This window comes from Oncorhynchus clarkii, chromosome 17 (genome assembly GCF_045791955.1).
Source record: "Oncorhynchus clarkii lewisi isolate Uvic-CL-2024 chromosome 17, UVic_Ocla_1.0, whole genome shotgun sequence".
Taxonomy (NCBI): Eukaryota; Metazoa; Chordata; class Actinopteri; order Salmoniformes; family Salmonidae; genus Oncorhynchus; species Oncorhynchus clarkii.
Genome location: NC_092163.1, coordinates 31,317,101 through 31,343,980, shown reverse-complemented (window position 1 = coordinate 31,343,980; position 26,880 = coordinate 31,317,101). Strand labels below are relative to the sequence as shown.

The 26,880-nt window shown below is 43.0% G+C and overlaps 1 protein-coding gene across 2 annotated transcripts in view; it reads left to right on the top strand.

Annotated features, from left to right (window-relative positions):
* Positions 1–26,438, top strand: part of LOC139370694 (chromodomain helicase DNA binding protein 6) — a 106,299-nt gene extending 79,861 nt beyond the window's left edge. For both annotated transcript variants that reach the window (XM_071110324.1, XM_071110323.1), the window contains exons 33-38: positions 4,995–5,213; positions 5,371–5,943; positions 6,228–6,416; positions 13,639–13,782; positions 24,351–24,455; positions 24,657–26,438. In XM_071110324.1, the coding sequence (XP_070966425.1) occupies positions 4,995–5,213; positions 5,371–5,943; positions 6,228–6,416; positions 13,639–13,782; positions 24,351–24,455; positions 24,657–25,754 (2,328 nt within the window). In that variant the 3' untranslated portion in view covers positions 25,755–26,438. The remainder of the gene's footprint in view (positions 1–4,994; positions 5,214–5,370; positions 5,944–6,227; positions 6,417–13,638; positions 13,783–24,350; positions 24,456–24,656) is intronic.
* Positions 26,439–26,880: the final 442 nt, after the last annotated feature.

Sequence of the window (26,880 nt, the reverse complement as noted above, 5' to 3'; positions counted from 1 at the left end):
CCGACTAAACCAGGTCTCTTTTTTGTCCTAAAAAACTCCCCAGTCCTTATTGATTACAAGTATACCATAGGCATAGGATTACAAATATACAGTGCCTTGCGAAAGTATTCGGCCCCCTTGAACTTTGCGACCTTTTGCCACATTTCAGGCTTCAAACATAAAGATATAAAACTGTATTTTTTTGTGAAGAATCAACAACAAGTGGGACACAATCATGAAGTGGAACGACATTTATTGGATATTTCAGACTTTTTTAACAAATCAAAAACTGAAAAATTGGGCGTGCAAAATTATTCAGCCCCCTTAAGTTAATACTTTGTAGCGCCACCTTTTGCTGCGATTACAGCTGTAAGTCGCTTGGGGTATGTCTCTCAGTTTTGCACATCGAGAGACTGAAAATTTTTCCCATTCCTCCTTGCAAAACAGCTCGAGCTCAGTGAGGTTGGATGGAGAGCATTTGTGAACAGCAGTTTTCAGTTCTTTCCACAGATTCTCGATTGGATTCAGGTCTGGACTTTGACTTGGCCATTCTAACACCTGGATATGTTTATTTTTGAACCATTCCATTGTAGATTTTGCTTTCTGTTTTGGATCATTGTCTTGTTGGAAGACAAATCTCCGTCCCAGTCTCAGGTCTTTTGCAGACTCCATCAGGTTTTCTTTCAGAATGGTCCTGTATTTGGCTCCATCCATCTTCCCATCAATTTGAACCATCTTCCCTGTCCCTGCTGAAGAAAAGCAGGCCCAAACCATGATGCTGCCAGCATCATGTTTGACAGTGGGGATGGTGTGTTGCTTTTACGCCAAACATAATGTTTTGCATTGTTGCCAAAAAGTTCAATTTTGGTTTCATCTGACCAGAGCACCTTCTTCCACATGTTTGGTGTGTCTCCCAGGTGGCTTGTGGCAAACTTTAAACAACACTTTTTATGGATATCTTTAAGAAATGGCTTTCTTCTTGCCACTCTTCCATAAAGGCCAGATTTGTGCAATATACGACTGATTGTTGTCCTATGGACAGAGTCTCCCACCTCAGCTGTAGATCTCTGCAGTTCATCCAGAGTGATCATGGGCCTCTTGGCTGCATCTCTGATCAGTCTTCTCCTTGTATGAGCTGAAAGTTTTAGAGGGACGGCCAGGGCTTGGTAGATTTGCAGTGGTCTGATACTCCTTCCATTTCAATATTATCGCTTGCACAGTGCTCCTTGGGATGTTTAAACCTTGGGAAATCTTTTTGTATCCAAATCCGGCTTTAAACTTCTTCACAACAGTATCTCGGACCTGCCTGGTGTGTTCCTTGTTCTTCATGATGCTCTCTGCGCTTTTAACGGACCTCTGAGACTATCACAGTGCAGGTGCATTTATACGGAGACTTGATTACACACAGGTGGATTGTATTTATCATCATTAGTCATTTAGGTCAACATTGGATCATTCAGAGATCCTCACTGAACTTCTGGAGAGAGTTTGCTGCACTGAAAGTAAAGGGGCTGAATAATTTTGCACGCCCAATTTTTCAGTTTTTGATTTGTTAAAAAAGTTTGAAATATCCAATAAATGTCGTTCCACTTCATGATTGTGTCCCACTTGTTGTTGATTCTTCACAAAAAAATACAGTTTTATATCTTTATGTTTGAAGCCTGAAATGTGGCAAAAGGTCGCAAAGTTCAAGGGGGCCGAATACTTTCGCAAGGCACTGTATATATATTTTTTTTTACCCATTTAGCATTCGGTGCCTTTCTTTGCGAGGCAGTGGTATCTGTGTTTGAAATTCACTGCTCGACTGATGGACCTTACAGATAAGTGTATGTAAAAAATAATGTCAAACACTATTATTGTACACAGAGTTAGTCCATGCAACTAATTAGTTGACTTGTTAAGCACATTTTTACTCCTGAACCTATTTAAGGCTTGCCATGACCAAGGGGTTGAGTACTTATTGACTCGAGACATTTTAGCTATTCATTTTTAATAAATTTGTAAAATAAATATTAAAACATAATTACACTTTGACATTACGAGGTATTGTGCGTGTAGGCAAGGGCCCAAAAGTCTTAATCCATTTTAAATTCAGGCTGTAACACAAGAAAATGTGGAAAAAGTCAAAGGTTGTGTGAATACTTTCTGTGTATTATCATTCGCAATGTAAAAAAAATAAAAAAATCCTACATTTCCACGCAGCAGGCCAGGTACTTCTATGCATGCTCAGGCGCGCACAAGCCCTCAACATTACCAGGACAGAGAAACCAGACACATGGCGCACTCCAAACAAAAGACAATAAAAAAATGTACGAATCTTGTAAGTGATGGTTATCAAATGAGTGTAGCAGGTTGTGAACTCTATAAACAATGAGAATGGTAAATGACTGTAATTAATACATGTATTAACCGAAATTAATGTAACCAAGAGATGAGCAGTACATTTACAAGAGATGAACAGTACATTTACAAGAGATGAGCAGTACATTTACAAGAGATGAGCAGTACATTTACAAGAGATGAGCAGTACATTTACAAGAGATGAGCAGTACATTTACAAGAGATGAGCAGTACATTTACAAGAGATGAACAGTACATTTACAAGAGATGAACAGTACATTTACAAGAGATGAACAGTACGTTTACAAGAGATGAACAGTACGTTTACAAGAGATGAACAGTACGTTTACTCTTGGATACATACTGTATGTAATCGGGATTTTTTTTTTATGATCAAAGGGTAAACAATTCACACAGTGAATGCGCAAGAATTGGCGGAAGACAGCGTAGCCATTCGGAGACAGACTCGCCTATCTTTGCCACACACCCCTCCGCTTCTTGTTTCTGAGTTTATTTTATTTTTTATTTCTACAGGGACATTGCACATTAATCAACATTTCAGTAAAAGTGCCGGTTTTAGCCTGCCGGGTTTATTTTCAACTGCAGTCCCTGAGCAGGTTATTAAAAACAATTACAATAACAATACAGACAAGAGCAGTGAGCACACGCAGAGCAACATACTGTAGGACAAGCAAGACGTAGCATGCAGACAGAGCAACATAGCACAAAAGGGAAAGATTTTAAATTATACTCAAGACACATTATCTTCACCCATATTTTAGATGCTTTCCACTGAAAGCCACAACTCAATAATCAGCTAAACCTATTGTGACCGGCTTGGAATTTCGTGATTTTAGGGTCAAGGCCATTTGGCCTTCAAGAGGTTCCCTATCTGCCCGGGCACCAAGGCCATCTAATAGGGCACGAAGGCCATTAACCAAAATGGCTGAATTGAAAACCAAAAAACAGTAGCTATTCTGCTGTGTGTGCATTGCTGCTCTTATAATGTGAAGAAATAGCCTAATAGTTTTATCAACATTTTAAGCTTAACTTTCTGATCTGTTGCATCAGCCTCATTGCTTTTAAAAGGTTTTTCGATGTACAGTGGTTGTATTAATTTGGGATCTATAGTGTTCCACAACTGTCCCAGAGTATGTTTGGAATATTTATTTCTCGCACAGACGGACAAGCTGGCCAATAGAATAGGTAAACTTTTGTACTATGGGGGATAGTAGATTGACATAGTGCTTTTGCTGTTCGTTAGGCCTACTCATCTTGTTAGGTAATGAAAAGTATATGTGGACAATTCTTTTAACATCTTCAATAAGCGCCTCGGGAATTCGATAAGGACACGCGCTGTTGCATCCCCGACGTGTCTGTCTTCACTACTTCAGAGCTGCTACGCCTGTGAGAAGGACCCAATCACGTGATGGGCATTTGCTAATAAGAATTGAGATATCTGAGAAAGCCATTTAAGTGAGAGGGAACAATGGGCACTTTGGCCGCAAGGCATGTATTTCGTTAGGAGGAATTACAGAAACCGGGAAATTTTAGGGCTACCTATTGCCATGTGTGCTGCCCAAATTGCTGGCTTCCCAAATAGGCATAGTCCTACAAGTTTGTGATTTGAAACAAGCCATATCTCATTTTTAAAAGAAGCTAATGATCCTCGATTCCTCTGTAGCTAAGTTATTTGGAATTATTTTATTTATGTATGTATATTTTATTTTCTTCCCTATTGGACCTGCCACTGCCATTTCGTTCCTGTTCTATTTGGTTTTCATAGTAACTTTTTTGCGTTGTCCAGAAGCCAAAGTCACAATCCTAGTCAAAATAGCAACCCATCCTAGTGGTTGCATCTTTAGATTCCCCCTCTTTCTAAGTTTTCATCTCTGTCACATATGGAACCACTATCATTTGCGCTGTTTAGAATGGTGTTTTCCTGCGAATTGCGTTTTGGCAAATGTTTGAAAATGATGCTTTATTGACTCCTTCATTACATGAGTTGCATGTTCTGTTAATATGCATTACCATAATCTAAATGTGATTTCTGCCTAATGGGTTATGCACCCAATGCATATGGGTATGCAAAATTTCTCAAATGGACGGTAAATTAATATCTTCCCGGTCACATCTGGCACCACGTTTTCCTAATGGAAACCCTGTGATGTACATGCTGCTAGGGTTAAAGCAACTTAACTTCAGGCTAGATAATAGACTGTAGCAACTGTGTGTGTGTGTGTGGGGGTGTGTGTGTGTGTGTGGGGGGAGTCCGGTGTGTGTGCATAGAGTTATTGCAAAAAAGGGTTAGTGCATGTAGCCATTCTATTAGCTATTTAGCAGTCTTTTGGCTTGGAGTTACAGGCAGTTCAGGTTCCAGACTTGGTGCAACAGTATCGCTTGCCGTGGGCAGTACTCACCACCGTCTGTAGCAACTTGCGATCAGGTGCCTTGCAGTTTCCGTAACAAGCGGTGATGCAGCCTGTCAAGATGCTCTCAATGGTGCAGCTGTAGAACCTTTTGAGGATCTGAGGGCCCGTGCCAAATCTGTTCAGCCTCCTTAGGGAGGGAGAAGAGGGGCTGTCGTGCCCTGTTCACAATGTGTGTGTGTGGGCCATATACTGGGAACCAGGGGAATGAGACATGGGGCTTTTTTGTGCAACTTTGCCTTGCAGGATCGGGTGATCATCAACCGCCTGGACAGTATATGTCACGCCATCTTGAAGGGGAAGTGGCCCTCGTCCAGCCAGCAGTATGACTCTCCCAGCTCTCTGGCAAACACCTGTGTGCCCAACAGTGTGCACCAGAGGGCTGGCTTCATCTCAACCAGGGTACAGCCATCCCAGAACCTTAACTTCAACATCCCAGCCCCTTCTGTCACCCGCCTGCCCAAGGTGACTATCCCATGTTCATGCTTTGTCCCTTTCTCACATCATAATTCATAACCATTGTTGTGGAAAATATTATTTGATGTTTTTGTGGATATTCACCTTTCTATTGTCAGTATTCGTTAATATTCTTCCATTGTTCTTCCATTTCCATGCCGTTCAGTACAAGCAAAGAGGTGCCGGAGAATGCAGCCCAGGAGGCTGGAGGTTGACATCCTTGCCTCTCTTGCAGGAGAGGCTGGTGGCGCCGCCCTATCTGCCCGAACTAAAGCGGGGTAGGCGGTCGTTTGAGTACGAGGGCGTGGTGCTCAGCAAGCAGTGCCACTCAGGGGAGAAGATGCCCCTAACGGTGCCGCACCGAGGCGGGGCGCTGCTGCTCAACGGCTGGCAGGAGGCGGCCATGGACCTCTCCAAGGCCGGGGATCTGGGCATTGGGGGCGAAGTGGCAGCCACTGTAGACCACATGAGCCACCAGGTCCACCCTAGTTCCCACAAACTGCCTGCCATGGGCGCCATGCAGAGTGTCATTCAGAGTGCCATGCAGGGCTCGGTGGGAGTAGACATGGCCGGGATCCTGCAGGCAGGTCTCATCCACCCCGTCACCGGCCAAATCGTCAATGGCAACCTGAGGCGCGACGATGCCTTCATGCGCCGAAGGCGAGGCAGACGGAGAAACATGGAGGCTGTTGACATGGGGTTCGTCAAGAGCAGAGGAATGCACGTGCCGGAACAACAGGTTTGCAAAGTCAGAAGTGCTTTTGGTTTTGTGAACAGCAAAAAGGACAGCTTAATGGTATTAGTTTTCTGCCCCTCCTGGTTTTGATGATAATTACTGTGGACCTCTCCCCCTACCAAGTTCAGGGGGAAGGACAATAAAGTTGACTCTTGTGGTTTTGTGCTTGGAGGAGGCAATTCATGTGCATTGGTATGCAAGGTTGTGTCTCTAGAGCTTCATACTAGATTTGAGTGGTGAATCAAGGACATCTGATTATGAGTTCTCTCTCATTTTTTTCTCTACAGGGTAAGGTAGAAGTCATCAGCCATTCTGCGGTGTCGTCCACCTCCTCCCCACCGGAGTGCCCCCCGGGACCCTCCACACCCACCCAGCCAGAGATGGTGGCCATCGACAGAGAGGCTGCCAACAAGGGCCTGATGGAATGGCTGCGGCAGAATCCTAACTACAACATGGAACTTCCCACCTTTGCACCGGTGAGTTGATCATTGTCAAAAAAAAGTGTCTCCAGAAATCCAAGTTGGCTGATTCCTTCTCCGTTGGAGGATTCCTGGAATAAAAGAGGGAATAAGCAGATGGAGGGAACCCATATGTTTTCTGAAATTGTGAGAAAGTTCATGTTAAGAGGGTTCAACTCACCAGCCGCTAGGTTTTATAGTAAGAGAATATTGTTTGGTGTAGTTTATTAGGAACCCTATTAGCTACAGCACATGCAGCAGCTACGCTTCCTGGGGTCCACATAAAACATACAAATAGATGAGAAAGTGCAGAATAGTAATAGACAAGAACAACATAAGATATTACATTTAAAACAATGTATTTTGAATTTTAATTAAATAAGAGTTATACAGTGCATTCGGACAATATTCAGACCCCTTCCCTTTTTCCACATTTAAAATTGATTCAATTATAATTTTTTTACTCATCAATATACACACAATACCCCATAAAGTGAAAATATATATATATATATATATATATATATATATATATATATATATATATATTCCTAAATTATAAAAAATAGCAAACATACTTTTATTTAGGGCTCCCGAGTGGTGCAGCGGTCTAAGGCACTGCTAGAGGCATCACTACAGACCCTGGTTCGATTCCAGGCTGTATCACAACTGGCTGTGATTGGGAGTCCTATAGGGCTTCGCACAATTGGCCCAGCGTCGTCCGGGTTTGGCCGGGGTAGGCCGTCATTGTAAATAAGAATTGGTTCTTAACGGACTTGCCTAGTTAATTAAAGGTTAAATAAAAATATAAAAAATTACATAAGTATTCAGACCATTTGCTATGTGACTTGATATTGAGCTTAGGGGAATCCTGTTTCCATAGATCATCCTTGAGCTGTTTCTACAACTTGATTGGAGTCCATCTGTGATAAATTAAATTGATTAGACATGATTTGGAAAGGCACACACCTATGAAGGTCCCACAGTTCACAGTACATGTCAGAGCAAAAACCAAGCCTTGAGGTCAAAGGAATTGTCCGTAGAGCTCCGAGACAGGATTGTGTCGAGCCACAGATCTGGGGAAGGGTACCAAAACATTTTGACAGCATTGAAGATCCCCAAGAACACAGTGGCCTCCATCATTCTTACATTGAAGACGTTTTGAACCACCAAGACTCCTCCTAGAGCTGGCCACCCGGCCAAACAGAGTAAATGGGGGATAAGGGCCTTGGTCAGGGAGGTGAGCAAGAATCCGATGGTCACTCTGACAGAGCTCTGGAGTTCCTCTGTGGAGATGGTTGTCCTTCTGGAAGGTTCTCCCATCTCCGCAGCTCTCCACCAATCACGCCTTTATGTTAGTGGCCAGACGGAAGTCACTCCTCAGTAAAAGGCACTTGGAGTTTTCCAAAGGGCACCTAAAGGACTCTGGTCTGAATGCCAAATGTCACATATGGAGTAAACCTGGCACCATCAGTGAAGCATGGTGGTGGCAGCATCATGCTGTGGGATGTTTTTCAGCTACAGCGACTGGGAGACTAGTCAGGATCGAAGAAAAGATGAACAGAGCAAAGTACAGCGAGATCCTTGATGAAAACCTGTTCCAGAGCGCTCAGGACCTCCACACTGGGGCAAGGGTTCACCTTCCAACAGCATAACAACCCTAAGCACACAACAAAGACAACGCCGGCGTGGCTTCGGGACAAGTCTTTGAATGTCATTGAGTGGCCCAGCCAGAGCCCGGACTTCAACCCGATCAAGCATCTCTGGAGAGACCTGAAAATAGCTGTGCAGCGACGCTCCCCATTCAACCTGACAGCGCTTGAGAGGATCTGCAGAGAAAAATGGGAGAAACTCAAAATACAGGTGCGCCAAGCTTGGAGCGTCATGCCTGAGAAGATTCAAGGCTGCTTCAACAAAGTACTGAGTAAAGGGTAATTTTTTTAAATTAGTAATACATTTGCAACAATTTCTAAAAAACCTGTTTTTGCTTTGTCATAATGGGGTATTGTGTGTAAATAAATATATATATATTTTTACCAATTTTAGAAGGAGGCTGTAACGTAACAAAATGTGGAAAAAGTCGAGGGGTGTGAATACTTTCCGAAGGCACAAAGTATGTACAGTACCAGTCAAATGTTTGGGGACACCTACTCATTCAAGGGGTTTTATTTTATTTTTACTATTTTCTACATTGTTGAAACTATACTTTGTGTGTGTGTGTGTGTGTGTGTGTGTGTGTGTGTGTGTGTGTGTGTGTGTGTGTGTGTGTGTGTGTGTGTGTGTGTGTGTGTGTGTGTGTGTGTGTGTGTGTGTGTGTGTGTGTGTGTGTGTGTGTGTGTGTGTGTGTGTGTGTGTGTGTGTGTGTGTGTGTGACACAAGTAATAGCGAAGTCAGTTTGTCATATTTCTGCCTTGCTGGAGCTGCCCCGGTCAACTGTAAGTGCTGTTATTGTGACGTGGAAACATCTAAGAGCAACAACTGCTCAGCCGCGAAGTGGTAGGCCACACAAGCTCACAGAACTGCCTCTGGAAGCAACATCCGCACACAAACTGTTTCTCCGGAGCTTCATGAAATTAGTTTCCATAGCTGAGCAGCCGCACACAAGCCGAAGTTCACCATGCGCAATGCCAAGCGTCTGCTGGAGTGGTGTAAAGCTTGCCGCCCTTGGACTCTGGAGCATTGGGAACGCGTTCTCTGGAGCGATAAATCACTCTTCACCATCTGACACTCCAACGGACAAATCTGGATTGGGCGGATGCCAGGAGATTGCTACCTACCCCAATGCATAGTGCCAACTAAAGTTTGGTGGGGGAGGAATAATGGTTCAGGCTAGGACCCTTAGTTCCAGTGAAGGGAAATCTTAACTCTACAGCATACAATGACATTCTAGATCATTCTGTGCTTCCAACTTTGTGGCAACAGTTTGGGGAAGGCCTGTTCCTGTTTCAGCATGACAATGCCCCTGTACACAAAGCGAAGTCCATACAGAAATGGTTTGTCGAGATCGGTGTGGAAGAACTTGACTGGTCTGCACAGAACCCTGACCTCGACCGCATCGAATGCCTTTGGGATGAATTGGAACGCCGACTGCGAACCAGGCCTAATCGTCCAACATCAGTGCCTGATCTCACTAATGGTCTTGTGGCAGAATGGAAGCAAGTCCCAGCAGCAATGTTCCAACCTCTAGTGGAAAGTCTTGCCAGAAGATTGGAGGTTGTTATAGCAGCAAATGGGTGACCACCTCCATATTAATGCCTATGATTTTGGAATGAGATGATCGATGAGCAGGAGTCCATATACATTTGGTCATGTAGTTTATATACACTGAACAAAAATATAAACGTGTTGGTCCCAAGTTTCATGACCTGAAAAAAAAAATCCCAGAAATTGTCAATAAAGCTTCTTTCTCTCAAATGATGTGCACAAATTTGTTTATAACCCTGTTAGTGAGAATCTCTCCTTTGCCAAGATAATCCATCCACCAGGTGTGGAATATCAAGAAGCTGATTAAACAGCATGATAATTACACAGTTGCACCTTGTGCTGGGAACAGTGAAAGACCACTTTTTTAATGTGCGCTTTTGTTACACAACACAATGCTGCAGATGTCTCAAGTTTTGAGGGAGCATGCAATTGGCATGCTGACTGCAGGAAAGTCCACCAGAGCTGTTGCCAGAGAATTTAATGTTCATTTCTCAACCATAAACTGCGTCCAATATTGTTTTAGAGAATTTGGCAGTACGTCCAACCGGCCACACAACCGCAGACCACTTCAGCCCAGTACCTCCACACCCGGCTTTTCCACCTGCGGAATCGCCTGAGGAGGGGGTGGATGGAGGGAGGGCCTGGCTACCAAATCGGTGGGCTTATGACCTCCAAGGCCCATAGATTAGCCAGCAGCATACCACCCTGCATACCACTGCTGGCTTGCTTCTGAAGCTAAGCAGGGTTGGTCCTGGTCAGTTCCTGGATGGGAGACCAGATGCTGCTGGAAGTGGTGTTAGAGAGCCAGTAGGAGGCACGTTTCCCTCTGGTCTAAAAAAAATGTATATCCCAATGCCCCAGGGCAGTGATTGGGGACACTGCCCTGTGTAGGGTGCCGTCTTTCGGATAGGATGTTAAACAGGTGTCCTGACTCTGAGGTCATTAAAATAACCCATGGCACTTATTGTAAGAGTAGGGGTGTTAACCCCGGTGTCCTGACTAAATTCCCAATCTGGCCCTCAAACCAACTCTGTCACCTAATAATCCCCAGTTTATAATTGGCTCATTAATCCCCCTCCTCTCCCCTGTAACTATTCCCTAGGTCGTTGCTGCAAATGAGAACGTGTTCTCAGTCAATTTACCAGGTAAAATAACAGATAAATAAATAAAAAATTAGAGCCTAATGAATGTATTTATTTTGACTGATTTCCTTGTGTACTGTAACTCAGTAAAAAAATATAATTGTTGCATGTTGCGTTCATATTTTTGTTCAGTATAGTTAAATTTGATCTTTAGAAAGAGGGGCGCTGTGATACTATGTTTTTGTTTTGTATCTGTTTTTTTTTTTAAGCCAAACTTTTTACTTTTGCCTGGGTAACCTCTGGTACCAGAGCATTCCACGATGACATGGCTCTATATATAACTGAGCTATGCATTAAATCTGTTTTTGGTTTATATATCATTTTATTTTTTTTGTACTTTTATTTAACTAGGCAAGTCAGTAAAGAACAAATTCTTATTTTCAATGACGGCCTAGGAACAGGTGGTTAACTGCCTTGTTCAGGGGCAGAACAACAGACCTTGTCAGCTCAGGGATTCGATCTTGCAACCTTTAGTGGCGTGTTTGGTGGATTATGTATGTCTGTTTGAAGTGTTTGCAAGGTTATACAAGTGGGTGGGCATTTAAAACAAACATGTTTATTATTCAAGACTAGAAGAGAAGTAGTCGATTTCCCCTCAACCATGAGACTATCATGCATTTTGTTGATGTTCGTTCTGTGTGTGCAGTTAAGGGCAAGGAGTGCTGCTTTGTTTTGAGGCAACTGCAGCTATACCAGGGTTTTCTTTGCTGCACCTGACCATATTACCGGACAGTAATCAAAATGAGACCAGATCAAAGCCTCAACAACTAGTACAAAATAACATATTTTTATAACAACTGAACTCTCCCCATCTTCACAACAACTTTGTCAATATGACTTGAACATGATAACTGACCATCCAGTGTTGCTCCTAGGAGTTCGTCTTCTTGTTCAATGGTCACACAATTAATGCACAACTTCAGTTGAGGTTTAGGTCTAAGAATGCTTTGAACCGAATACAATGCCTTTGATTTTATGCATTTAAGACCAATTTATTGTTAATTGCCCATTTTGATACTGACTGTAACTCCTTGCTAAGAGTCTCAGTGAGCTCACTGGCTGCAGGTGCTGATGTGTACAGTCGTGGCCAAAGGTTTTGAGAATGACACAAATATACATGTTCACAAAGTCTGCTGCCTCGGTTTGTATGATGGCAATTTGCATATACTCCAGAATGTTATGAAGAGTGATCAGATGAATTGCAATTAATTGCAAATCCCTCTTTGCCATGCAAAATGTACTGAATCCCCCCCAAAAAAACATTTCCACTGCATTTCAGCCCTGCCACAAAAGGACCAGCTGACATCATGTCAGTGATTCTCTCGTTAACACAGGTGTGAGTGTTGACGAGGGCAAGGCTGGAGATCACTCTGTCATGCTGATTGAGTTCGAATAACAGACTGGACGCTTCAAAAGGAGGGTGGTGCTTGAATCATTGTTCTTCCTCTGTCAACCATAGTTACCTGCAAGGAAACACGTGCCGTCATCATTGCTTTGCCCAAAAAGGGCTTCACAGGCAAGGATATTGCTGCCAGTAAGATTGCACCTAAATCAACCATTTATTGGATCATCAAGAACTTCAACGAGAGCGGTTCAATTGTTGTGAAGAAGGCTTCAAGGCGCCCAAGAAAGTCCAGCAAGCGCCAGGACCGTCTCCTAAAGTTGATTCAGCTGCGGGATTGGGGCACCACCAGTACAGAGCTTGCCCAGGAATGGCAGCAAGCAGGTGTGAGTGCATCTGCACGCACAGTGAGGCGAAGACTTTGAGGATGGCCTGGTGTCAGGAAGGGCAGCAAAGAAGCCACTTCTCTCCAGGAAAAGCATCAGGGACAGACTGATATTCTGCAAAAGGTACAGGGATTGGACTGCTGAGGACAGGGGTAAAGTAATTTTCTCTGATGAATCCCCTTTCCGATTGTTTGGGGCATCCGGAAAAAAGCTTGTCCGGAGAAGACAAGGTGAGCGCTACCATCAGTCCTGTGTCATGCCAACAGTAAAGCATCCTGAGACCATTCATGTGTGGGGTTGCTTCTCAGCCAAGGGAGTGGGCTCACTCACAATTTTGCCTTAGAACACAGCCATGAATAAAGAATGGTACCAACACATCCTCCGAGAGCAACTTCTTCCAACCATCCAGGAACAGTTTGGTGACGAACAATACCTTTTCCAGCATGATGGAGCACCTTGACATAAGGCAAATGTGATAACTAACTGGCTTGGGGAACAAAACATCAATATTTTGGGTCCATGGCCAGGAAACTCCCCAGACCTTAATCCCATTGATAACTTGTGATCAATCCTCAAGAGGCGGGTGGACAAACAAAACCCCACAAATTCTGACAAACTCCAAGCATTGATTATGCAAGAATGGGCTGCCATCAGTCATCAGTCATGTGGCCCAGAAGTTAATTGACAGCATGCCAGGGCGGATTGCAGAGGTCTTGAAAAAGAAGGGTCAACACTGGAAATATTGACTCTTTGCATCAACGTCCTGTAATTGTCAATAAAAGCCTTTGACACTTATGAAATGCTTGTAATTATACTTCAGTATTCCATAGTAACATCTGACAAAAATATCTAAAGACACTGAAGCAGCAAACTTTGTGGAAATTAATATTTGTGTCATTCTCAACTTTTGGCCACAACTGTAGTGTGCAATTGTCAGCATACATGGTCATTTTAGCTTATTGTAAGACAAATGGCAAATCATTTGTAAAAATAGAGAAAAGTAGCGGCACAAGGAAACTGCCCTGAGGGATACTGCACTGTACATATGATGTTAGAGAAGCTTTCATTGACGAATACTCTTGAGTTCTATTGGATAAGTAACTCTCCAACCACATGATGACAGGTGATGTTGTAGTGTGCTGATCTTGCCAAATCTGGGGTTTCAGTCTCCTGGCGCAGCGATGTTGCACAGCTTTGTGGAGCGGCCCAAACAGCGGAGACATCGCTGCAAAGACCCCACCAAGCTGGACGTCAACTCCCTAACAGGGGAGGAGAGGGTGCCCGTGGTCCACAGAAGCACTGGCCGCAGGGTAACCTTTTTGACACACAACCACACACCAACACTGATGCACGAGCACACTTAACATCACTGACATGAAACATGTTTCCATTCAACCATATGAGAGTAAAGTACCTGTCGGATAACAAAAACTTATGTTTTAGCACAATGTCTTTTTGGTCTCCTTTCTTTTGCTCCTGTGCTGTGTGCACTGTGCAACTTCCAACAGAATCGGTTGATTCCCCTTCTAACGATACCCTTTTTATGTCTCAACTTCCACAACAGAGCAGACCCTAATAAAAATGGGAGTATCAGTGAACATGACTGGAATATTAATGCTCAGTTTCTGTCGCGCACAGCATTGCGGTACCACGCACTGCTAGCAGCATTTTAGCCACTTGATTTCAACATCTAAACTAAATGAACAGGCCATGTTGTTCAAACAGTTGCAGACCGACAGGATTCATAACAATTCCACTGTTCTACCTTTGTTAACAAGCAAATAGATCCAAGTTGGCTTTAAATTTAAAGATTAGCTGGCTACTCACTAGCATGTGGGCTTGTTCTTGAGAGATTGTTCATGAGACCTGTGTTAATTTTCTATAATGCCTACTACCAGAAGTTTGTCATTATTAGTGGATGTGCATGGTTCTGAAAAAAATACATTTTTATAGACATACTTGAAAGCCAGATCAGTCATTATTGCAGAAAAGTAGGTTAACCTCCTAGTAGGTTAACCTCCTAGAGTCCGTCTGCTCCCCCGCGAAAATATAATTAGCATAATAAAAGTTGAAGCTAGAGTGATCTGTTATTTGTTATCATTCCACCGCACAATGATCTGTTATCATTCCACCGCACCTGCCGATGTCACACTTCTACATTTGCAGTGAAAGGTGACAGCTAGAGCGTCCATAGCGCCCAAACAGTTTGGGCTACGCAGTTAGCGCTAGGAAAAACTTTATGGAAGTATACAGTACCAGTCAAAAGTTTGGACACCTACTCATTCAAGGGTTTCTTTATTTTTACTATTTTCTACATTGTAGAATAATAGTGAAAGACATCAGACCTATTAGATAACACATGGAATCATGTAGTAACCAAAAAAGTGTTAAACAAATCTAAATATATTTATATTTTTGATTCTTCAAAGTAGCCACCCTTTGCCTTGATGACAGCTTTGCACAAATCAAGATGGTGCATTCGGAAAGTATTGAGACCCCTTGACATTTTCCACAATTTGTTACGTTGATTGGGTTTAAAAAATCATTCAAAAATGATTTTTTTTTAAATAATCAATCTACACACAATAAATACCCCATAATGACAAAGATAAAACAGGTTTTTAGACATTTATGCAGATACATTAAAAATAATAAACTGATCACATTTACATAATTATTCAAACCATTTACTCACTACTTTGTTGATGCACCTTTTGCAGCAATTACAGCCTCAAGTCGAATGGGTATATGACGCTGCAAGCTTGGCACACCTATATTTGGGGAGTTTCTCCCATTCCTTTCTGCAGAACCTCTTAAACTCTATCAGATTGGATGGGGAGCTTCGCTATTTTCAGGTCTCCAGAGATGCTTGATCGGGTTGAAGTCCAGGCTCTGGCTGGGCCACTCAAGGACATTCAGATACTTGTCCCGAAGCTACTCCTGCATTGTTTTGGTACCCTTCCCCAGATCTGTGCCTCGAAACAATCCTGTCTCGGAGCTCTAAATCAAATCAAAGAATTGTATTTGTCACATGCGCTGAATAACAGATGTAGACCTTACAGTGAAATGCTTACTTACAAGCCCTTAAACAACAATGCAGTTTTAATACAAAATAAGTGGTAAAATAATTATTAAAAAGCTAAAATAACGAGGCATATATATAGAAGCTGTGTATATATATATATATATATATATATATATATATATATATATATATATATATATACAGTGCCTTGCGAAAGTATTCGGCCCCCTTGAACTTTGCGACCTTTTGCCACATTTCAGGCTTCAAACATAAAGATATAAAACTGTATTTGTTTGTGAAGAATCAACAACAAGTGGGACACAATCATGAAGTGGAACGACATTTATTGGATATTTCAAACTTTTTTAACAAATCAAAAACTGAAAAATTGGGCGTGCAAAATTATTCAGCCCCTTTACTTTCAGTGCAGCAAACTCTCTCCAGAAGTTCAGTGAGGATCTCTGAATGATCCAATGTTGACCTAAATGACTAATGATGATAAATACAATCCACCTGTGTGTAATCAAGTCTCCGTATAAATGCACCTGCACTGTGATAGTCTCAGAGGTCCGTTAAAAGCGCAGAGAGCATCATGAAGAACAAGGAACACACCAGGCAGGTCCGAGATACTGTTGTGAAGAAGTTTAAAGCCGGATTTGGATACAAAAAGATTTCCCAAGGTTTAAACATCCCAAGGAGCACTGTGCAAGCGATAATATTGAAATGGAAGGAGTATCAGACCACTGCAAATCTACCAAGACCTGGCCGTCCCTCTAAACTTTCAGCTCATACAAGGAGAAGACTGATCAGAGATGCAACCAAGAGGCCCATGATCACTCTGGATGAACTGCAGAGATCTACAGCTGAGGTGGGAGACTCTGTCCATAGGACAACAATCAGTCGTATATTGCACAAATCTGGCCTTTATGGAAGAGTGGCAAGAAGAAAGCCATTTCTTAAAGATATCCATAAAAAGTGTTGTTTAAAGTTTGCCACAAGCCACCTGGGAGACACACCAAACATGTGGAAGAAGGTGCTCTGGTCAGATGAAACCAAAATTGAACTTTTTGGCAACAATGCAAAACATGTTTGGCGTAAAAGCAACACACCATCCCCACTGTCAAACATGGTGGTGGCAGCATCATGGTTTGGGCCTGCTTTTCTTCAGCAGGGACAGGGGAAGATGGTTAAAATTGATGGGAAGATGGATGGAGCCAAATACAGGACCATTCTGGAAGAAAACCTGATGGAGTCTGCAAAAGACCTGAGACTGGGACAGAGATTTGTCTTCCAACAAGACAATGATCCAAAACATAAAGCAAAATCTACAATGGAATGGTTCAAAAATAAACATATCCAGGTGTTAGAATGGCCAAGTCAAAGTCCAGACCTGAATCCAATCGAGAATCTGTGGAAAGAACTGAAAACTGCTGTTCACAAATGCTCTCCATCCAACCTCACTGAGCTCGAGCTGTTTTGCAAGGAGGAATGGGAAAAAAATTCAGTCTCTCGATGTGCAAAACTGATAGAGACATACCCCAAGCGACTTACAGCTGTAATCGCAGCAAAAGGTGGCGCTACAAAGTATTAACTTAAGGGGGCTGAATAATTTTGCACGCCCAATTTTTCAGTTTTTGATTTGTTAAAAAAAGTTTGAAATATCCAATAAATGTCGTTCCACTTCATGATTGTGTCCCACTTGTTGTTGATTCTTCACAAAAAAAATACAGTTTATATATCTTTGTTTGAAGCCTGAAATGTGGCAAAAGGTCGCAAAGTTCAAGGGGGCAGTTATATATATATATATATATGCGACATTTCAGGCTTCAAACATACACACACACACATACAGCGTCAATGTGCAGGGGAACAGGTTAGTCGAGGTAATTGACTTAATATGTACATGTAGGTAGAGGTAAAGTGAATATGCGTAGATAATAAACAGAGTAGCAGCAGCGTAAAAATAGGGGGGTTAATGCAAATAGTCGGGCTAGCCATCATTTATCTGTTCTTGAGTCTTATGGCTTTGGGATAATAGCTGTTAAGAATCCTTTTGGACCTAGACTTGGAGTTCCGGTACCGCTTGCCGTGCGGTAGCAGTGCCTTGCGATCGGAGGCCGAGCAGTTGCCATACCAGGCGGTGATGCAACCATTCAGGATGCTCTTGATGGTGCAGCTGTAGAACTTTGAGGGTCTGAGGACCCATGCCAAATCTTTTCTGTCTCCTGAGGGGGAATAGGCTTTGTCGTACCCTCTTCACGACTGTCTTGGTGTGTTTTGGACCATGAAAGTTTGTTGGTGATATGGATACCAATGAACTTGAAGCTCTCAACCTGCTCCACTACAGCCCTATCGATGAGAATGGGGGCATGCTCGGCCACCCTTTTCCTGTTGTCCACGATCATCTCCTTTGTCTTGATCACAGTGAGGGAGAGGTTGTTATCCTTGTACCACACTGCCAGGTCTCTGACATCCTCCCTATAAGCTGTCTCATCGTTGTCTGTGATCAGGCATACCACTGTTGTGTCGTCTGCAAACTTAATGATGGTGTTGGAGTCATGCTTGGCCATGCAGTCATGGGTGAACAGGGAGTACAGGCGGGGGACTGAGCAAGCATCTCTGAGGGGCCCCCGTGTTGAGGATCAGCGTGGCAGATGTTGTTACCTATCCTTTACCACCTGTGGGCGGCCCGTCAGGAAGTGTAGGATCCTGTTGCAGAGGGAGGTGTTTATTCCCAGGGTCCTTAGCTTAGTGATGAACTTTATTAAGGGCACTATGGTGTTTAACGCTGAGCTGTAGCCAATGAATAGTATTCTCACGTAGGTGTTGCTTTAGTCCAGGTGGGAAAAGGGCAGTGTGAAGTGCAATAGAGATTGCATCTGTTGGGGCCGTATGCAAATTGGAGTGAGTCTAGGGTTTCTAATGGTGTTGATGTGAGCCATGAGTGCTACGGGTTGGTAGTCATTTAGGCAGGTTACCTTGGTGTTCTTTGTTTTGGCACAGGGACTATGGTGGTCTGCTTGAAACATGTTGGTATTACAGACTCGGTCAGGGACAGGTTGAAAATGTCAGTGAAGACACTTGCCAGCTGGTCAGCGCATGCTTGGAGTACACGTCCTGATAATTTGTCTGGCCCTGCAGCCTTGAAAGTTGACCTGTTTAAAGGTCTTACTCAGATCGGCTACGGAGAGCGTGATCACACAGTCGTCCGGAACAGCTAGTGCTCTCATGCATGCTTCAGTGTTGCTTGCCTCGAAGCGCGAATAGAAGTAATTTAGCTCGTCTGGTAGGTTTGTGTCACTAGGCAGCTCACGGCTGCCGATGTGGTAGGATTCAGTCTTAGTCCTGTATTGATGCTTTGACTGTTTGATGGTTCGTCGGAGGGCATAGCGGGATTTCTTATAAGCTTCCGGGTTAGAGTCCCGCTCCTTGAAAGTGGCAGCTCTACCCTTCAGCTCAGTGCGAATGTTGCCTGTAATCCATGGTTTCTGGTTGGGCTATGTACGTAGAGTCACTGTGGGGACGACGTCATCGATGCACTTATTGATGAAGCCAGTGACTGATGTGGTGTACTCCTCAATGCCATTGGAAGAATTCCGAAACATATTCCAGTCTGTGCTAGCAAAACAGTCCTGTAGCTTAGCATCTGTGTCATCTGACCACTTCTGTATTGCACGAGTCACTGGTACTTCCTGCTTTAGTTTTTTCTTGTGAGCAGGAATCAGGAGGATATAATTATGGTCAGATCTGCCAAATGGAGGGTGATGGAGAGCTTTGTAAACGTCTCTGTGTGGAGTAAAGGTGGGTTTTTTCCCCCCTCTGGTTGCAAATGTAACATGCTGGTCGAAATTAGGTAAAATTGTTTTGTTTCCCAGCATTAAAGTCCCCAGCCACTAGGAGCGCCACCTCTGGATGAGCATTTACTTGTTTTCTTATGGCCATATACAGCTCGTTGAGTGCTGTCTTAGTGTCAGCATCGGTTTGTGGCGGTCAATAGACAGCAATGAAAAATATAGTTCAAAACTCTCTTGATAAATATTGTGGTCTACAGCTTATCATGAGATACTTTACCACAGGCGAGCAAAACATAGACTTCATTAATATTAGATTTCGTGCACCAACTGTTATCGTCAAATATACACAGACCGCCACCCCTTGTCTTACCGGAGGCAGCTACTCTATCTTGCCGATGCACGGAAAACCCAGCAAGCATGTCGTCATTCAGCCACGAATCGGTGAAACATAAGATATTACCGTTTTGAATGTCCCGTTGTTAGGATAGTCTTGATCGGAGCTCATCCAGTTTATTATCCAATGATTGCACGTTTGCTAATAGGACTGACATTAGAGGCAGGTTACCCACTCTGGTTCTTACAATGCACCCCGACCTACGACCCCTATATCTCTTAACTCTTCTTCATACAAATGACGGGGATATGGGCCTTGTCCGGTGTCTGAAGTAAATCCTTTGCGTCCGACTCATTAAATAAAAAAATCTTTGTCCAGTACGAGGTGAGCAATAGCTGTTCTGATTATCAGAAACTATTTTTGGTCATAAGAGACGGTGGCAGAAACATTATGCACAAAATAAGTTATTACATGAAAGAATACACAATAGCACAAATGGTTAGGTGCCTTCTAAAACGGCAGCCATTCTACTACTCTACGGACAAATTTTTTCGACCTCATTGTTTGGTTTTTGCTCTGACATGTACTGTCAACTGTGGTACCTTATATGGACAGGTGTGTGCCTTTCCTAATCATGTCCAATCAATTGAATTTACCACAGGTGGACGCCAATCAAGTTGTTGAAACATCTCAAGGATGATCAATGGAAACAGGATGCACCTGAGCTCAATTTCGAGTCTCATAGCAAAGGATCTGAATACTTTTTTAAATAAGGTATCTGTTTTTTGTTATAATACTTTTTCAGAAAATAAAACTTTTCGCTTTGTCATGAGGGGTTTTGTTGTATTTAAACCATTTTAGAATAGGGCTGTTTTGTAACAAAATGTGGAAAAAGTCAAGGGGTCTGAGTACTTTCCCAATGCACTGTATATTGTGAATCGCCCATAAGTTTGAAAAAAATCAAGATACAATTTTCAAGCCATATCTCCCAGCCCTACGACAGGCCTGATGGAAACAGAAAATTGTGGGTAAACTTCAAAACATCAAAACAAAATACGTTCCTCAGTGGTGGATACTGTTTTTGGTATGTGAATTAGATAAATTGCCTTCACTGTACTCCTTGACATTCTAAATTTTGTTGTGTTGCAGCCTGAATTCAAAATGTATTAAATATGTTTTATATTTTTTTATCTAACCAATCTACACCCCATAATGACAAAGTAAAAACATATTTTTTGCGAACTTATTGAAAGTGAAATACAGATATATCTCATTTATGTATGTATTCATACCCAAGTCAATACTTTGTAGAATCACCTTTGGCAGCGATTACAAATGTAAGTCTCTAGGATCTTTCCACACCTGGATTGTGCAACATTTTCCCATTATTCTTTAAACTCTGTCAAATTAGTTGTTGATCATTGCTAGACAACCATTTTCTGTGATTGCCATAGATTTTCAAGTCCTGTCAAAACTGTAACTCAGCCATTCAGTAACATTCACTGTTTTCTTGGTAAACAACTCCAGTGTAGATTGATCTTGTATTTTAGATTATTGTCCTGCTGAAAGGTGAATTCATCTCTGTGTTTGATAAAAAGCAGACCGAATCAGGTTTGCTGCTTGTATTTTGCCTTTGAATAGCTCCATTCCATTTATTTTTTATCTTGAGAAACTCCCCAGTCCTTAACGATTATAGGCATAGTCATAACATGATGCAGCCACCAATATGCTTGAAAATGTGCTGTATTGGATTTTCCCCAAGCATAACACTTTGTATTCAGCACAAAGTTTATTGCTCTGACACATTTTTTGCAGTATTACTTTATTGCCTTGTTGCAAACAGGATGCATGTTATGGAATATTTTTATTCTTCCTTTTCACTGTCATTTAGGTTAGTATTGTGGCGCAACTACAATGTTGTTCATCCATCCTCAGTTTTCTCCTACCACAGCCTTAAAGTCACCATTTGCCTCATAGTGAAATCCCTGAGTGGTTTCTTTCCTCTCCGGCAACTGAGTTAGGAAGAACACCTGTATCTTTGTGGTGACTGGGTGTATTGATACACCATCCAAAGTGTAATTAATAACTGTATCATGCTCAAAGGGATATTTAATGTTTGCTTTTCAAATGTTTTATCCATCTACCAATAGATGTCCTTTTTGCGAGACAATGGAAAACCTCCCTGCTCATTTTGGTTGAATCTGTGTTTGAAATTCATTGCTTGACTGCGGGACCTTAAAGATAATTGTATGTGCGGGGTACAGAGATGAGGATGTCATTCAGAAATCATGTTAAAACACTATTATTGCACACAGAATGAGTCCATGCAATTTATTATGTGACTTGTTAAGCAAATGTTTACTGCTGAACTTATTTAGGCTTGCCATAACAAAGGGGTTGAATACTTAGTGACTTAAGACATTTCAGCTTTTCTGTTTATTTAACTGGCAAAAAAATTAAATTAAAAAAATACATCCACTTTGACATTATGGGGTATTGTGTGTAGGTGAGTGACAACATAATCTCTAATCTCAAAATCTCTTTAATCTATTTTAAATTCAGGCTGTATCACAAAATGTGGGAAAAGGGGTGAAAACTTCCTGAAGGCACTGTATGTGACAAATGGCAGTGGAAATACTTTTTTGCGCAAATGTTAATAGAATAACCATGTCACAGTAAACTTGCAGTCATGTGATGTTGCGTGTTCCTCCTACAATTACTTTTTACATATTTTTTGTTAGAGCCTTATTCTAAAATGGATTAAATAAATAAAAATCCTCATCAATCTACACACAACACTGCATAATGACAAAGTGTAAAAAAGGTTTAGACATTTTTGCAAATGTATTACAATTTTTTTTCATGATTTATTTACATAAGTATTCAGACCCTTTTGCTATGAGACTCGATATTGAGCTCCGGTGCATCCTGTTTCCATGGATCTTCCTTGATGTTTCTACAACTTGATTTGAGTCCACCTGTGGTAAATTCAATTGATTGGACATGAAAGGCACACACCCACAGTGCATGTCAGAGCAAAAACCAAGCAATGAGGTCGAAGCAATTGTCCGTAGAGCTCCGAGACGGGATTGTGTCGAGGCACAGATCTGGGGAAAGGTACCAAAAAATGTCTGCAGCATTGAAGGTGACCAAGAACACAGTGGTCCTCCATCATTCTTAAATGGAAGAAGTTTGGAACCACCAAGACTCTTCCTAGAGCTGGCTGCCCAGCCAAACTGAGCAATCGAGTTAGAAGGGCCTTGATCAAGGAGGTGACCAAGAATCCGATGGTTACTCTGACAGAGCTCCAGAGTTCCTCTGTGGAGATGGGAGAACCTTCCAGAAGGGCAACCATCTCTGCAGCACTCCACCAATCAGGCCTTTATGGCAGAGTGGCCAGACGGAAGCAACTCCTCACATGACAGCCCGCTTAGAGTTTGCCAAAGGTCACCTAAAGGACTCTCAGACCATGAGAAACAAGATTCTATGGTCTGATGATACCCAGATTGAACATCCCCACAGCACGATGGCAGCATCATGCTGTGGGGATGTTTTTCAGCGGCAGGGACTGGGAGACTAGTCAGGATCGAGGGAAATATGAAATCAGGACCTCAGACTGGGGCAAAGGTTCACCTTCCAATAGGATAACGACCCTAAGCACACAGCCAAGACAATGCAGGAATGGCTTCGGGTCAAGTCTCTGAATGTCATTGTGTGGCCCTGTCAGAGCCTGGACTTGAACCCATTCGAACATCTCTGAAGAGACCTAAAAATAGTTGTGCAACGATGCTCCCCATCCAACCTGACAGAGCTTGAGAGGATCTGCAGAGAATAATGGGAGAAACTCCCCAAATACAGGTGTGCCAAGCTTGTAGCATCATACCCAAGAAGACTCAAGGCTGTAATTGCTGCCAAAGGTGCTTCAACAAAGTACTGAGTAAAGGGTCTGACTACTAATGTAAATGTGATATTTCAGTTTTTTATTTGTAATACATTTGCAAAATGTTATAAAAACCTGTCTTTGCATTGTAGTTATGGGGTATTGTGTGTCAATTGATGTGGGGGGGTGGGGGGGGAGCTATTTAGAATAAGGCTGTAACGTAACAAAATATGGAAAAAGTAAAGGGGTCTGAATACTTTCTGAATGCACTGTTCAGTTTATTAGGCTGCAGAGGAAATAAGAACTTCCCAGGGTGGTGAAAGTGCACGCTGAGCTTGATGGTCTTCATTTGTATGATGGTGACGGTGTTTGGCTGCCAATTGACAAATACAAATTATCTTGCTCTTATCCATAATTTCATCACCCTCTGCATTGTATCCTGTCTGGAAATTGTTGGCTACACCATACCAGAGTTGGCACATTTGTTGTTTGTGGCAAAACCATCAACTGTTAAAAAAAGAATGGAAACTCATAACTTGTTTTTAATTTGGTAAATGAGGAGTTATTATACGATACAAAGTTATTTGATGGAAACTTTACAATATTCGCTTAAAAATCTAGCTAGTTAACACGTGAATGAAGACACTTCTCCCCACCCAACTGTACTACTTCACATTGATCAAATACACTCCTTTGATAAGACATAACTTTCAGGAATTTGCATGAAATGTCATGTTTGACTTGCTTTGACAAGATTACAACCTGAATTACACACAAATGCATCAGTTATATTTATGGTATGTGTGTGTACAACTGATTAAGGGCTGTATATTCCTGTTCTGTAGCTTGGGGGTGCTATGGCTCCAGCAATCAAGGAGCTCTCCCGATGGCTGGACGCGAATACTGAGTACTACGTGGCACCCGACTGGGCAGATGTTGTGAAACACTCTGTGAGTAGCATGGAATTTTCACTCTCTCTCATCCATACAAGTGTCTCATCAAATAGTTTCATTAGAATGCCATTTTTAATTTGGCATTTGTACATATTGAGTAGCACAGACAGTTCTCAGAACCTACTGCCTTACAAAGAGTACAGATGTCCTTCAAAACACTTCCTGCATTTTCCTCAAGCTAATGCCTTGTGTTTCCAGGGCTTTCTTCCCGAGGGAAAGTACACGCGCATACTCACAGAGCCCGTGTGCCGCGACCAAGGGCCCCGCCGCCGGGGCCGTCGTCCTCGCAGCGAGATGCCCAAGCCCCTCCTCTCGGAGTCACCCATGGGCCCACTCTTCATGAACGGCAGCCTGATCGGCAGCATGGACTTGGTCAGCCTCCAGAACCTCCGCAATGTCCAGGGCATCCCACTCACGGGCCTGATGGGATTCCCCCATGGCTTCGCCGTGTCCGCTGGTGAAGATGCCAAGAACGGCCTGAGCATGCTTCCCATGATGCTCCACGGCATACATGGCTCCCCCCACATGTTCAGTGTTCAGGGGCTGATGGGGCAGCCGCCCACAAGCTCCGCTCCCACCTCCTCAGCGGCTGCAGTTAGCACCACTACGGCTTCCTCCGCGGCCAGTAGCCCCTCACGAGGCCCCAGCCAGGCGTCTTCGAGCACACAGGCAGATGGCTCCGGCATGCAGTCTGACGGAGAGAGAAAGAGGGAGGACAAGCAGTCGACAGAGGAAAAGCAGCTAGGTGCGATAGGCAGCCACAGCATCGCAGCCATCACCACTGCGGCGGCCAGCAGCAGCAGTGGCGTCAGCAGTAGCAGTGGCAGCCACCTGGCCTTCAACCCTTTCCTTGTTCCAGGGTTGTCCCATGGACTGCTGTACCCTCACATGTTCCTCCCACACGGGGGCATCATGGCACTGCCAGGCATGCCGCCCACAGAGTCCTCCGGCAGCCCTAAGAGGAAGAAGAAAAGAACAAGGGAGGAAGGGGTGGTGGAGGAGGCAAGCAGCCACAGCCACTTACAGACAGACAGTGGGCCTCCGAAAACATCCAGCGATGGTCAGACTGGGGAGAGCACGGTTGACCAGGCCGGGCCGGAGGCTAGGGAGCATCAGAAGGAGGACAACGTTCAGGAGGAGGTCACGGGACACGACTCCCATGCTTCTCCAGAGGTCAACCCAGAGAAGAGCATTGAAGAGGAGAGAGAAACGAAGGAGAATAGAGTGATGGAGGAGGAAAAACTGCCTGGAGATGAGGAGGAGAGAGAGCCAAGGGGGGCACAGGATTCACAATAGACATCTCCCTCTTTCTTACCGTGCAAAAGTGTAAAGTTTGTGGTGTGTAAGTTAATGTTCCTGTAAAGACTTTTATTATCCACTTAATGTTTATAGAGCTCCTGCCCTGTAGCAAACTTGTGATTATGTTATACTGTATATACCCACACATGCTCCATTCAAGAACTTCATGAAAGTGATGGACACTCCTGCATGCAAACACACACTTGCAAGCAACTGAAGGGAGGAACTGCTAATCAGTATTACAGATCAAGTCACAGATCAAGCAGCCTTGACGGTCTGCTGCATCATGATCGTGGCACTTTAAAGCTGCAATATGTAACTTTTTGGGCAACCTGACCAAATTCACATAGAAATGTGAGATATAGATCTGTCATTGTCATTGAAAGCAAGTCTAAGAAGCGGTAGATCTGTTCTGTGCGCTACTTCTATGCTCCCTGTTCTTAAGTTTTGTTTTTGCGTCTTTTTGTTTTGTACACCAGCTTCAAACAGCTGAAAATAAAACATTTTTGGTTATTGAAAGTACACTATCGTTCAAAAGTTTGGGGTCACTTAGAAATGTCCTTGTTTTTTAAATAAATGTTAATGTTGTAAATTACTATTGTAGCTGGAAACGGCTGATTTGAAAATATATATATAAAAAAAATTGAATATCTACATAGGCGTACAGAGGCCCATTATCAGCAACCATCACTCCTGTGTTCCAATGGCACGTTGTGTTAGCTAATCCAAGTTTATCCTTTTAAAAGGCTAATTGATCATTAGAAAACCCTTTTGCAATTATGTTAGCACAGCTGAAAACTGTTGTGCTGATTTGAATAAGTAATAAAACTGGCCTTTAGACTAGTTGAGTATCTGGAGCATCAGCATTTGTGGGTTCGATTACAGGCCAGAAACAAAGACCTTTCTTCTGAAAGTCATCAGTCTATTCTTGTTCTAAGATATGAAGGCTATTCCATGCGAGAAATTGCCAAGATACTGAAGATCTCGTTCAACGCTGTGTACTACTCCCTTCACAGAACAGCGCAAACTGGCTCTAACCAGAATAGAAAGAGTGGGAGGGCCCGGTGCATAACTGAGCAAGAGGACAAGTACATTAGTGTCTAATTTGAGAAACAGACGCCTC